General features: G+C 37.6%; 1 protein-coding gene and 1 non-coding gene across 6 annotated transcripts in view; both read right to left on the bottom strand.

The window, feature by feature from the left end:
• The window catches only part of KITLG (KIT ligand), a 128,262-nt gene that overhangs the window by 47,227 nt on the left and 66,641 nt on the right, over nucleotides 1–14,394 (bottom strand). For 3 of the 5 annotated variants that reach the window (XM_040234446.1, XM_040234448.1, XM_040234447.1), the window contains exons 4-6: nucleotides 6,009–6,179; nucleotides 1,348–1,507; nucleotides 554–637 (exon numbers count right to left, since the gene is read on the bottom strand). In XM_040234446.1, the coding sequence (XP_040090380.1) occupies nucleotides 554–637; nucleotides 1,348–1,507; nucleotides 6,009–6,179 (415 nt within the window). The remainder of the gene's footprint in view (nucleotides 1–553; nucleotides 638–1,347; nucleotides 1,508–6,008; nucleotides 6,180–14,394) is intronic. The other 2 variants (XM_040234449.1, XM_040234450.1) reach the window with 1 other exon arrangement.
• TRNAC-GCA lies at nucleotides 12,498–12,569 on the bottom strand. The gene has a single exon. It is a non-coding gene; the product is annotated as a tRNA-Cys (tRNA).

Raw genomic sequence — 14,394 nt, 5'->3', positions numbered from 1 at the left:
TGAAAGAAAAAAGGACATTTGACTTCTAGGAAACTGGATTCTTCTTCTCGAACAAGGATAGAAATTTCAGAGAAAGAAGCATATTGTCCCCCAACATATAATTTTATAGTAAAATAAAAAAAATCAAATTTCTAAACATACAGTAATAAATAGTGTTATATACAACAAAACAGAAGATATCCTTGGAATTTTACACAGCCAGCACCTGTATTTTCCATTTTAAAATTCCATTTTTTGTCAGGCAAATTCCATGCAAAATATATTTCAAGTCAACAATGAAAAAAGCTTAAATCATCTAAAAGTAATTTCATGCCTTATTGAAAACTATCTTAGCAGAAAATTTATTACCCCAATTAAACATTATCTCCAGCTTTAGGGAAATCCAATTGTGCAAACCTAATTATTTAATTCTCAGGAAAATCATAACAGGAAGAATAGTAAGAGAACAGAATTAATAGTAATGACTGTAGAAATTTCCTTTAAAGCTCATGCAATACTCCTAACAGAAGCTAATTGGAGCCATGCATGCATTAAATCAGATATATGTACTTACTATTACTGCTACTGCTGTCATTCCTAAGGGAGCTGGCTGCAACAGGGGGTAACATAAATGGTTTTGTGACACTGACTCTGGAATCTAAATAGAAAGCAATAATGTGTCAGTGTTGCATGGCGATTTACATAAATTAAAGAGTCCTCAAAAGGTGAAGTGCAATATTAGAGTACTTTCCAGGCCTGCTTCCCAAATCTTCATTATTCAGATCCTATTCATTTTATACCGGGGCCTGCTCTTCTTATTAAGAAATTCACCAAAGTCACCTTACAGAACAAAGATTCACTGCCTACACATGCTAATAAATGTAACTAATGCAAATGGTTGGAAATTGGTCACTTTTTCAAAATAAGTAATGAAATTAAAATTTCGTATTACAGGGATGATAGTGGGGAGGAAGTTTCAATACAGGGTAAGTGGTGAAGATGAGAGTTCGTAACTCAGAGTTAGACCCCTAGGGAAAAGATTTGAGAAGGGGACATTAAGAAGACTGAAAGTGAAGAAGAATATAATTGTATATTACTAATAAATATCAGGTGAAAATGAGTGACTATCTCATAGATCATTTACTCATGCGCAATTCTGTACTTTGAAGATGGTTAAGTGTTGTTTGGGCTTGAACACCAACAAGTATATAACTTTTTTTTTTTTTCATGCCACTGATATTTGCTTTTATATTAGACAGACACACACACACATGTCTTTTTCTAGCTACATATATATTTGAGTCTTACCTACATATATGATTCACTCTTGCTTTTTACATTTATATTAGGAATGCTTGTATGTCTTACCTTTTTCAGGACTTGATGTTGAGGAAATCACACATTCACTCATTTTAGAAGCCCCTATCTCCAAGTCCTTGAAGGCATCGATGGATTTATTAAAAATTCCAAAGAATTTCTCAGGAGTAAACTGCCTGGGTTCTGGGCTCTTAGATGATTTTTTTACATTCTAGAAGAAGAAGATTAGGTTTTTCAAATAGTCTGCAGATTTAATTAACGTCAAAATAATAGACCACAAATATGTCCTTGACAGACTCAAGTGAAACGGACACTGTTAGACAACTGTTTTGTTTTTTTTTTTAAGTAACATTGTTAATATTTTAGGAACATATCCATTGAGTTAAATTTGAATTAGATTTTTAAAGTCTTTTTTTGCCACTCCACAGAGCATGCAGAATCTAGTTCCCCAATCAGGGATCAAACCTGTGCCCCCTGCAGTGGAAGCCCAGAGTCTTAACCCACTGGGTCACCAGGGAAGTCTCTAGACAACTGTTTTAAAACTCATAATTCAAAATGGCACTATACGACAAATGATTCCATGCAGTTCAGTCTGGTGCTCAATTCTGGATAAAAGGAAGAGGGTGGTGGTGAGAGTGAGTAAGGTGAAAGCAATGTCAAAACAATGAAATAATCCTAACAAATTATAGACTGTTCTCTTTAAAGATGTTCATTAAAATCATTACTTCTCATTAAAATATATATACACACATGCTCCAAATATGCACTAATTAAGAAGGCTAATGATGATAAATACTGGCAAGGACCTGGAGCAGAGCAGGTCTCTTATATACCAGTGGAATGACATAAATTGGCACTTTGATATTAGTAAGGTTGGACATGCACGCCCATCCTGTGACCCAGAAATTCCACTCCTAGGTAACTACTTTAAGGAAACTCTTGCAAGATGTACCAGGAGGCATATTAAGAAAGTTCTTGCCAGCAGTGTTTATAAATTCTTACACCAATCAACAGGAGAGTGGTTTAATAAACAGTGGCATATTGAATCAATGAACTGTTTATGAACAGTAGAAAAAACAGTCTTTTGGACTCTCTGGGAGAGGGAGAGGGTGGGATGATTTGGGAGAATGGCATTGAAACATGTATAACATAAGAAACGAATCGCCAGTCTAGGTTTGATGCAGGATACAGGATGCTCAGGGCTGGTGCACTGAGATGACCCAGAGTGATGGTAAGGGGAGGGAGGTGGGAAGGGGGGTTCAGGATGGGGAACACGTGTACACCCGTGGTGGATTCATGTTGATGTATGGCAAAACCAATACAATATTGTAAAGTAATTAGCATCCAATTAAAATAAATAAATTTAAATTAAAAAAAAAAGAACAAAGTCAAACTGATTTTCTCACTCCTGGACTTTTTTGTTTTTGTTTTGTTTTTTTTTTTTAAATGTGGACCATTTTTAAAGTTTTTATTGAATTTGTTGCAATATTTTTCCTGTTTTACATTTTTTGACTGAGAGGCATGTGGGATCTCAGCTCCCTAACCAGGGATTGAACTGGCATGCCCTAGATTGGGAGGCGAAATCTTAACCACTGGACCACCAGGGAAGTCCCTATTGGTTTGTTCTGGAAATGTGCATTTTGCTTCTAAGAGCAGAATATAGCCTGAAGATTTCTCAGTATTCTCCACTCTCTGTTTTGTTATTTTGCATAGGTCATCTCTCCCTGGGATACAGTTAAGAAAAATGGATGAGGAAATTCAGATTTAGAGAAGGGGACTGATTTGTTAAAAGCATGTCTTGAGTTAAGAGGCAGATATGGGATTAGAACTCAGGCGTTGCTTCATTCTCCGTTCATGCAATTAAAAAATCATTCTCTGTGACAGAACGCTTCTGTGCCAGGTACCGAGTTATAAACTTGAACAAGTAAGTAATTAGCCTCCAATTAAAATAAATAAATTTATATTAAAAAAAAAAAACCTGAACAAGAGAGAGTCTTTTTCTGTAGAGAGCTCACACTCTTGTTGGGGAGACAATTATAATATGCTGTGAATTTAGAGATATACACAGAATGCTATGTCCTCAGAGAAGGTACATTCTACATCAATGAATTTATTTTTTGTTTTTATTATTTGGCTGCACTGCACAGGAGAAGGCAATGGCACCCCACTCCAGTTCTCTTGTCTGGAAAATCCCATGGACGGAGGAGCCTGGCAGGCTGCAGTCCATGGGGTCGCTAACAGTCGGGCATGACTGAGCAACTTCACTTTCACTTTTCACTTTCATGCACTGGAGAAGGAAACGGCAACCCACTCCAGTGTTCTTGTCTGGAGAATCCCAGGGACGGGGGAGCCTGGTGGGCTGCCGTCTCTGGGGTCGCACAGAGTCGGACACGACTGAAGCGACTTGGCAGCAGCAGCAGGAGCACAGGTTGTGGCATTTTAGTCACCTGACCAGGCATTGAACCTGGGCCCTTGGCAGTGAACGCACAGGATCTTAACCATTAACCCACTGGGGAATTTCCTCAATGAGTTTATTTTAAGCATTTACAGTCTCCCTATATACACATATATAATTTCCCTTCCTGATTTGCCAGTAGGGATTTAAGTCCATGCTAATTGGCCTCTGTGCCCTTGCTCACCTCCTCTACAACCATCTTCCACACTCACTTGGCATCTGAGCATATGGAATCACAAATATCCCCATACGTCCCACCCTTTTCGTTCTCTGCACCTCTGCTCCTGTCTTTGCCTGTGGCTCCTTGCTGCTTCATCTTTCTAGGCAACTTTGATTCTCTCTGTAAACTCAAATGAAGAGTCACCTTTTCTAAGAAGATGTCCCTGATTTTTCATAGCACATTTACTCTCAAAGTGGGGCTTCCCTGGTGGCCCTGATGGGAAAGAATCTGCCTGCAGTGTGGGAGGCCTGAGTTCAATCCCTGGTTTTGGAAGATCCCCTGAAGAAGGGAATGGCTACCCATTCCAGTATTCTGAATCCAGAATTCCATGGTCATAGGAGCCTGGCGGGCTACAGTCCATGGGGTCGCAAAGAGTCAGACATGACTGAGCAACCAGCACTCTCATAGTGTTAAAAAAAAAAAAAATCAACTATAGCTTTAATAATCAATGGGGCTATCTTATAATGTGGAGTGAAAGAAGCAAGTCTCAAAAGCATAAAAAGAGTATGATTTTCTATAAAATCCCCAAACAAGTCAAAGCTATATTTTAGGAATTCATAAATATATGAAAAGTGAAAGTTGCTCAGTCGTGTCTTTGTGACCCCATGGACTATACAGTCCATGGAATTCTCCAGGACAGAATACTGGAGTGGGTAGCCTTTCCCTTCTCAAGGGGATCTTCTCAAACATAGTCATCTATAAATAAAAGCAGGTAATGATAATTAGAGTTAATACCTATGTACCACTTACTATGTACTACTCTAAGTGTTTTATATATGTTAACCTCTGAAACAGAGATACCACCTGGTATGAATCTCTTGGGTTCTAGCCAAAGTGCCATGGTTAGTAAATGTATACTTTTTGGTATCTGGAATGCTCTTCTAGATAAATTGCCATTTATTGACCAATTAATTCATCTTTCAGGCCCTAGGGCATATATTATTTTCTTCATGACACCTTGTCTGGTATACTCTACTTTTTGTGACCTCTCCTTATCATTGCCATTAGTACATCATTCATACTGATATGATAAAAAGGGATGCTAACTCTAAGATGTCATTGATTATAAGATACATTCTGATTGGGAAATTAGAAAATAAAACAGTAGAAATGATGAATTATAGTGATTAGGTGACTGGCATTATGAGAATTTTAAGATTGGAGAGCACATAGAGGTTGGGTCTTAGACAGTGACTGGAATTTGAATGGAGACAGAGTATTTGACTGTTACTATAGAGTATCATGGTTAAAGCCTGAGGTTTGAACTTCAAGAAGGCCTGTAAACCTTGGCTTGTGAACTCTATGCCAAAACATGTGTCCCAAGAGGTCATTTATTATATAGACACAGTGTTATAAAATTTTAAAAAACTGTTAACATTTTACTTTGCCAAATTTGAATGATAAAAATTCCTTCATAATGATGAATAAAAATTCATCATTAATCATGTAATATCGACTCTTCTTTGTCCCCATTTTATGTGTAAAGAAAGTGAGCAAAACTATTACTGAACAAAGCAGGTTTTGACCTCCAGCATCCCATTCTTGATCTCTAGTGGGTACATTGCTTCTTTAATATGCTTTGAACCCAAAGCACTGCCATACCCATACTCTGAAGTGACAACTAATCATCAAATGACCCAAAGACATTAAAATGCACTTCTTTGTTGTGATGTTATTACTATATATAAGAGGTCAAGTGTTCACTATAGGCAATTTTCCATTTAAAGGTAAATGAACATTGGTAACCTCATAGGAAGGCTATGAGAACCTTATCCACGAGATAAAGTCAGGTTTGTTTTCATAAGTGTATTGTGAATACATTTATTTTTATATTAAGTGACAACATTTAATTGTCTTAATATACATTTCAGTTGTGATATAACTACAAACATTTATTTTCTGTGCTCATCTTCAAAAATTTTTTAATTACAAATTTATAAATTAAAAATCTCACAAACACGTCCCCAGCCCTGCCACCACTAATCAGCCGTAGGTTACAGAGATGAGTAATAAAAAGCAGTCCCAATACAAAGTTACCTCAAATGAGTGTTCTTCCATGCACTCCACAAGGTCATCAACTATTTTCACAAGTTTGTCTATGATAGAATAATTACTCAAGCCTTCAGAAATATTTGAAAACTTGTCCAGAAGATCAGTCAAGCTGACTGACAGTTGTTCCACCATCTCGCTTATCCAACAATGACTAGGCTGTAAGAAATTAAAGAAAAGACAAAGCACCTATTTTAAGTACAGTCACTGATTACTGGACAAATGATTTCCTTATGTCAGAACAGGTTCATTCTTAGGTTTTATTTAAGTCATATCTCACAGCTGTTTCAAAATTTCCAAATGCATAAAGATCAGAAGAAATTGTTGATGGTAAAGATTTTGCCCTTCCATGGAGATAAAATTAAGACTGAGCCCTTGACAAGGTTCAGATACTGCAAAATTTAATTCTATGGAAGCACATTTATTTACTTACTGTATTCTGAAAGGAATTTAACCCAGAGAAATTTTTTTAAAAAGTTATAGTGGGAAAGGTTCCTATGTTCTTCAAGCAACTTCCAGTCTTTTGGGGAACTAGAATATGAATCAGAGGATCAATAATAGCTTATTTTTCTTAAGATCTTGATCGATTTCAAAGCTTCTACATAGCTGAGTTTCTGTGGGTGTTAAAAAAAAAAAAAAGCCCTGGCAGAACATGATCTGGGAGAGAAGCACTTTTGCTTTAGTGGCAGGACCAGCTACATAATTTGTGGGGCTAATAGCAAAATGGAAATGTATTTACTGTTCAAAACGTGTTCAAAAAATGATGAAGTGTTTCACGATGGTGACAGCAGAGCATGAAGCTGAGTGTGGAGCCCCACTCATGAAGCCAGCCCCGCCCACTGGTTAGAAGCTCAAGCCTTGGAATCAAGCAAAACTGGGTTCATTTCTGGCTGAGAGAATCCCAACAAGCTACATGAATTCTCTGAACCTCATTTTGCCCCTCTGTAGAAAGGGAATAATGGAAGTAAGGTAGTTTTGAGGCGATGAGGTACATAATTTGAATGTACGTTTCAAGAAGGTAGGATTTTTATAAAATTGTGTTTCCTGTGGTGTTCCTGAGACCTAGAATAGTGTCTGGCATATGGGTGTTGCTCAGAAACTAATTGCTTAACTGATATAGAAGTGAAAAAAAAAAAAAGTGAGAAAAAATACTACATAACAGGGGTCCCAACATTTTCTGGAAAGGGCTAGATGGCAAATATTTTCAAGCTTTGTATGCCAAGAGGCAAAAATCAAGAATATTGTGTAGGTCTAGTTATACAAGAGAAAATGAATTTTTACCCATTCTTATTACCATTTAAAAAGTAATGATATAATTTCTTTTGCATAATTAATAATTTAGCTTCTTTTGTAACACAGGTTTAGCAATAAGAAGAATGGAATTCTTTATTGGGTCAACATTTTTGTTCACTTAGGGTTAAAAGCATTCTCTATTATCAAGTAGACTGTAAATGTTCATCTGTAAAAAGACAAACTCAGCTGGCTGTACATGTAATATCAGCAACATACTGGATCTGGTCTATAGAGTGTAGTTTGCCAACCCCTCTTATACATTTGCAGATAAATAAAGGTTTAGATTATTAGGAAAAACTTCCTAGTATATTAGAACGAATCATAACATTTTTAGAAATTAAATGTGACACCACTTAAAATAATTGGAAATTTACATACTTTGTATATTGTAATATTCTCTTTTCTCTTATAAAGAACTTTGAAGTCTAGGTTCTGATTTATATTTTTAACTGTTAAAATGTTATAATGAAAAAAATAAGAGATATTAGACAAAGGTAAAATGGTCTTGGCTTATTAAGATCTCACATAATTTTAAATTATTTCTATTGTGATAATTATACATTGTCAGAGAGGGTAACCGATGCCATGTAAAATGAATAAAACCCACTATAGTTTATTTTTCTACTTACCAGCAAAATATCTCTGTGGGGGAAGTCATGTAATTCATGTTTTCTAAATTATACAAGAAAGCCATTTTATATTTATTTCATAGAACAATTTTAATTAATATGACCCAGCCAAAGGGAAACTGGTTTCTCTACAGATAGGTACATTGCAATTTCTGGAAGCATTAAATGCCATTCAAAACTTTTAGGGAGTGTTGGCTCCGGCTTCAGATAAGTAGAATAAACAAACTCCTAGTGGGAATTAGTTCAATTGGCCATTTCATTGAACTCACCAACCAAGCTCTCAAAGACTAAGTGTTTCCAAAATATGCTGAGAATGAACTCTTTGTTTTATAAAATCAGTGCTTATCTTAAGCACATGCAAGTTCATATTTGCATCATTAACAAGTCTCTTTACAAGCTGTCAGTCTTTCTTTGGAGGCTGACTGCTCACCCAAGTTTCCCTCCATTTAGACAGCAATAATCCCTTTAGATAGTTATCCCTATCAGCAAGGGGCAGATTTCCTAGGATATGGAAAACAGCACATTCTGTAAATACCACTTTACTAGTATTTATATGGTAGAATAGCCTTCACCAGTTAGTTCGTCCCACTGAAATTGTGCAAATTTTCCCATGGCAAGTACAGCTCATGTACTAATCTTTTCAAACTCTGTCCTTGCTCCACTTTATGAATAAGCTCGCCTGTCCTTCTCTCTGATCCTCTGATGTGTAGGAACCAAAATCAAATTCCCCTATTCTGAATTAACGTACTGTGGTCTTTGCGTTAAATGAACAGGTTGTTTTTTCTTTTGGTTTTTTGTTTGTTTGTTGCTTTTTTGTGGTTAAAGCAGAAAGGAGCTTGTTTATATGTTTCTTAGTTTTAAATGGAGAACTCTGGGGTGCTTACTGTCACTTCTGTTTATCTCTATCTTCAACTGAACTCTATGTTTACATTCCTCATTCAAGTTCTTATTTAGCTATGACTACTCGCCCCATGGCCACCCACCCTTGTTTTCACATACCTCATCAACAGTCCAAGCAATCAACTTTTCCCAGAAACATGTTCAACCCTAAACCTGTAATTTCTTACTGTTAAATCATGGAAATCCCATAATCGAATCCTAGCCCAATACCTGCCCCTTTAAGGTTATGAAAAATTCATTGATATTTGACATAAACATTGAGACTACACTGCTGAAAAATATATTTCTAAACACCTTTAACTGTATTTCATTTATTATACATTCTTGCATAATTTTCTTCGAAAGACTATATGATCAATTCAAAGCTATTTCTTTTCACTAATCTGTTTAAACAGCTATATTTTAGCTTTTAAAGTTTATTGAATTTAGGAAAGATAAAACTGAGGTAAACAATATTAAATATCAGCCAGTTTTAACTTGTCCGCCTACAAGAAAGGAAACCAGCCTTGACTAGAACATCAAGCAGTTTTGCATTTTCTTTTTAATTAAATCTAGTCAATGATTTGTAGACAGCAAAACACAGTGACCTAAATATTTCATTTGTGAGATGATACGAAGTCTGTTTTTCAACTCTTACAAGATTATTATGATTAGGAAATAGATAATTAAGTGTGCAATTCACAAATTTAAGTTTTTCCTTTACCTTAATAAACAGGCATTATTGTCTCTCATCTTTCAGAGACCATTTTAAACAAATAGTTTTATATTGCACAGCTATTAACTCACAATATATATTAGAAGAATGGAAGATATAAATAATGTTCTCTATTTCACTAGAAGAATCTGAAAGATCAGTAAAGTTGATAGAGTCAGACAGGACGTCAAAGAGGTGATGTACAGAGTATGTTTCAAATTCCTAAAGTACATATAATGTAATGTTTTATTCACCCATATACACACAAAAAGAAATATAGTTTTTTGCTTTGAAGGGGAAAACTTGTCTGGATTTTCCTTAACTTCATACTCTTAATTTCTTACCTTCTTTTTGGTAGCCTGTTACATTTCCTGGATCAATTATAACAGCTCTATTTAGGATTATTGGAGCAACATATGCTTTCATTCATGTTTGTATGTGTATATATAAATGATATATAACATGTGTCATTCTAGAATGCTAACTAAATCGATGACATTGAATCAATGTCCTTGACCTGTTCGCATGCCACCACCACAGAAGATCTGGGTAAAAACTATGAACTTCCTAAGGATTTTAAAGTACCATAAGCACCAAATTAATGATAAGATTAAAAACAACAACAACAACAACTATGATTGAAAGCATTCTAAACATAATTAAGAATATGACCATTTCCAAAACCCAACAATGAAAACTCACACATTCACACAAATATAAATTAGATGATACGTGGATGTCACAGGATGTGTGAGATAATATCTCTGCAGACCTAGAACTGGTAAATTTGAGACCATGGCCAAAATAAAAACATCCGAGAGACTTGCTAAATCTGGCCTGCCTTCTTCTCTCCATCCCCTGCTTCGTTTAAGAAACTGTGCTGCTTTATTAGCTGAAAACATTTGACACAGGATTCTGCATCAGTCTTAGATGAAGAGTCTCCAAGAGCAGTCCAGAAGCCTTTTGGAATTAGAATCTGAAAGTGGAAAAAACACACACTAATGTTTCTTCACAGAGGTACTTGGCACTACGTTTCCATTTAGTAACTGTTCTTTGAGAGATATGTGTCTGCTTCGTCAGGAAGCCTCATGAAGGTATGTGCACTGTGAGGAATTCTCCACAAAGGAGCTGGGGTAAAACATCCATTAGAGATTCTGAGGGAGCAAAGCCCTGGCTCATAAACTACGAGGCTTCTGAGGAATATTCACAATGAGTCTTCTACCCCATCTTCTAATCCAACTAATCTAATTACCAGCATTACCGCCCAGTTTGATTGTTTCTGTTTTGCTTTCTTTAATGTGTGTCAACCTTCAATCTTCCCAGAATTAGAAGTATGAATGCCCACAGGCACAAAGCACCCCTTTCTTTCCTCTTGTGCTTCCAGCATTTACCTCCTGGCTGGTCAGTCAAAAAGAATCTAGCACTTTGCCACTAGAATCACAATGGTTTAGATCTGGAAGAAATGCTAAAAGACCATCTGGTCCAGTCCCACCAATTTCATAAATGGGAAAATCAAGGAAGGTCTCGAGCAGTGAAGTGGTTTACCAAGGTTACACAACAAATTTAAAACAAATACTAGAAACCAAGACTCCCAAGCACTTGCCTGTTTTTTTCATCAGTAAATACAGTCAAAACACACGCAGCTGCAGCACTTTCTTCTGCTGGGTTCTCCATGACTCATGTGGTCCCACTTCCGGACAAGACACACTGGTCCTTAAACTCAGTACTTAGGAATTAGAAATGGCTCTGTCTCATTTCAATGAATCCAGAACTATATTATAGGAACCAGATTTCTTCCAGAACTGTTGCAACCAAATAGCAAATGCTAATTGCTATTAGTGGGCTTCCCTGGTGGCTCAGCAGGTAAAGAATCCACCTGCAATGCAGGAGACCAAGGTTGGATCCTTAGATCAGGAAGATCCCCTGGAGAAAGGAATAGCAACCCACTTTAGTATTCTTGCCTGGGAAATCCCATGGGCAAAGGAGCCTGGGTGAGCTACAGACCATGGGCTCACAAGAGTTGGACACAACTTAGTGACTAAACCATCACCACCAATTGACTTTAATGGACTTTCCTTACTCCTTCTGGTTTTTACTCTTAGGACTAGAAAGCAGACACTCCTTGCCAATCTCGAACATTGGCAAGGCAGATTTAAAACATTCCTACAAAAACACTTCGTAAAATATTGTGTGCTCAAGTTACTGCTGTAGAGTCTCCAAATCTTAAGTCCTTTTTTGAGCTGGGTTTTGTCATGATTTATTTTAGTCCTCTCTCTAAACAATTAATTTGGGTCTTCAGTGTTCGCTGCAGACATCTAACTGCATTTTCTTGCTTTAATTAAGGCGAGTAGAAACCTCAATCTGATTAAGATGGTAATCAGTCCAAACACTATAAATACATGTTGTTTCCCCAGGCAGGCCTATAAATGGCCTCTGAGCCAGATACAAAATAGCACCAGGAAGAACATGGGAGATGAGGGCAGCCCTGATGAACTAGGGGCTGAGTCTAGTCCTAACTCTGTTAACACACTTTGTGATTTTAGGCAAGTCACTTAATCTATTCAGAGCATCACTTTCTCTGTCTCTAAAATATCTCTGTCTAATCTGTGTGAGCCAATAGAGAGACCATTAGCCACCTTCAGCTACTCATCACTCAAAATGTGGCCAGTATGACTGAGGAACTAAAATATTAAGTTTGCTTAACTTAACAACATGTGGCTTCTATGCTATTTTTTTCAGGTAGTAATGGTCTAGATGTTCTGAAAGTATCTTAATGTAATCACTTACTTATTAAGATGGGCCCTGTAGTTTGAGTATACAAAGTGAAAGTGAAAGTGAGGTTGCTCAGTCATGTCTGACTCTTTGCGACCCTGTGGACTATAGCCCGCCAGGCTCCTCTGTCCATGGGATTCTCCAGGCAAGAATACTGGAGTGGGTTGCCATTTCCTTCTCCAGGGGATCTTCCCAAGCCAGGGATCGAACCCAGGTCTCCTGCATTGCAGGCAGATGCTTTATCCGCTGAGCCACCAGGGAAAGAGCCACCTAAAAAATAGTATTTAATGTTACATTTTATTCATTTACCTAACATTTTATACTTATTCCTTTGAAAGAAATATTATATAAGAGCTAGAAGTAGACAAGTACAGTGTCTACCTGACTGACATCCATTTCTATAGGAAGCATTTCAGATCACAGGGGTGGGTCCTCGGGATCCACAATTACAAACAAGGGCCTTGCCCAGCAGCCACAGCTGACTGGACAACGTGGCATCCTGAGACAAATGGGTCAATTGGAAAGTCCCTCCCCGCAAAAGGTAGTAGTGATAAGAACTGATAACTAGTCTCTGAGCAGGGTCAAACTGTAATATGTAAGTGTGGGAGCTCTGGGGCAGCTATTACGCCATCAGGTGACTGAAAACACGCAAAAAAATCTGCACCGGTGAAACAGAACGAGGCAGAGATGCAGAGAAGCGGAAAGGAAAACCTGGAGGCTTTCCAGTCCTGGTTCGAGTCCCTTCATGAGGCCTGGCTGCATCCCTCCCCTTGACTTGAAATGCTATTCTTCAGTATCCTTACAGTAATGGGACTTTTTTTTTTTTGGTGAAGCTTGAGTTCATTACTGTTAGTAAGAACCAAAGGAATCTAAACAAATAAGGTAGGCTCCCTCAAGATTTGTAAATCAGACATTTTTTGGCCAGCAGTTAAATGTTTAATGGTAAGTAGCTTTTGAGTTGGAGAAGGGAATGGCACCCCACTCCAGTACTCTTGCCTGGAAAATCCCATGGATGAAGGAGCTTGGTGGGCTGTAGTCCATGGGGTCGCTAAGAGTTGGACACAACTGAGCAACTTCACTTTCACTTTTCACTTTCATGCATTGGTGAAGAAAATGGCAACCCACTCCAGTGTTCTTGCCTGGAGACTCCTAGGGATGGGGGAGCCTGGTGGGCTGCCGTCTCTGGGGTTGCACAGAGTCGGACATGACTGAAGCGACTTAGCAGCAGCAGCAGCTTTTGAGTAGCTACTACCTGCTCAAATGGTAAGGAAATACAACAGGGTAAAAGGGTAGATCCCTAATCTTTAGATAAATACAGTAAAAAGAGAAAATATAACAACAAAATAATTGTGAGGACGTAGAACAATTATTGCATGTACACTATATCTTGGGTTTTTCACATCTTAATCATTTCTCACAACAATACTATGAGAGCTCCGTAACACATACAATTTTAAATAGCTTTGTAAGCAATGTATGATCAACTACCCAAAATGATTAGTTTCGAGACAAATTCTATAGAAATTCAGAGATAATAAAGTAACAGATAAGGTCCACAGAACAGATACCACATCAGTATTGCTCATCACTTTGTCCCACACAAGCACAGATTAGGGGTGCTGTCAGTTTTTACTGGCCAATGATACAGGGAAGAGAGCATGGTCTGGGACAGTAGGAAATGGTCTTATGAGAAATAGGGATCTTAAGCTGACCTTGGAAATGCTGACCTCTAAGATGCATTCAGTCTCAGGATACTGCATAATTCTGTGGATAGAATTTGGATGAGTGGGTGGGAGAGGAAAGAATATTCCTAGCAAAGGGAAGCTGTATCATGCTGTCTTGGAATTGAGAATAGAAGAGAATGGCAACCCACTCCAGTATGCTTACCTGAAGAATTCCATGGACAGAGGAGCCTGGCAGGCTAATAGGGTTACAAACAGTCGGACAAGACTGAGCAACTAACACTTTCACTTCAAGGTGATTCTTGGAGGGTGGGACTCGCCTGACTGGGTGACAAATTTGTGTTGCAAAATAATGGGCATTAAGATGAGGTGGTTGGCGTGGGGCAGGAAGGTTATTATGGAAG

This window comes from Oryx dammah, unplaced genomic scaffold, assembly GCF_014754425.2.
Source record: "Oryx dammah isolate SB20612 unplaced genomic scaffold, SCBI_Odam_1.1 HiC_scaffold_29, whole genome shotgun sequence".
In the NCBI taxonomy this organism is placed as follows: Eukaryota; Metazoa; Chordata; class Mammalia; order Artiodactyla; family Bovidae; genus Oryx; species Oryx dammah.
The sequence above is the reverse complement of the archived record's forward strand: the minus strand, read 5'-3'. Positions and strand labels throughout refer to the sequence as shown.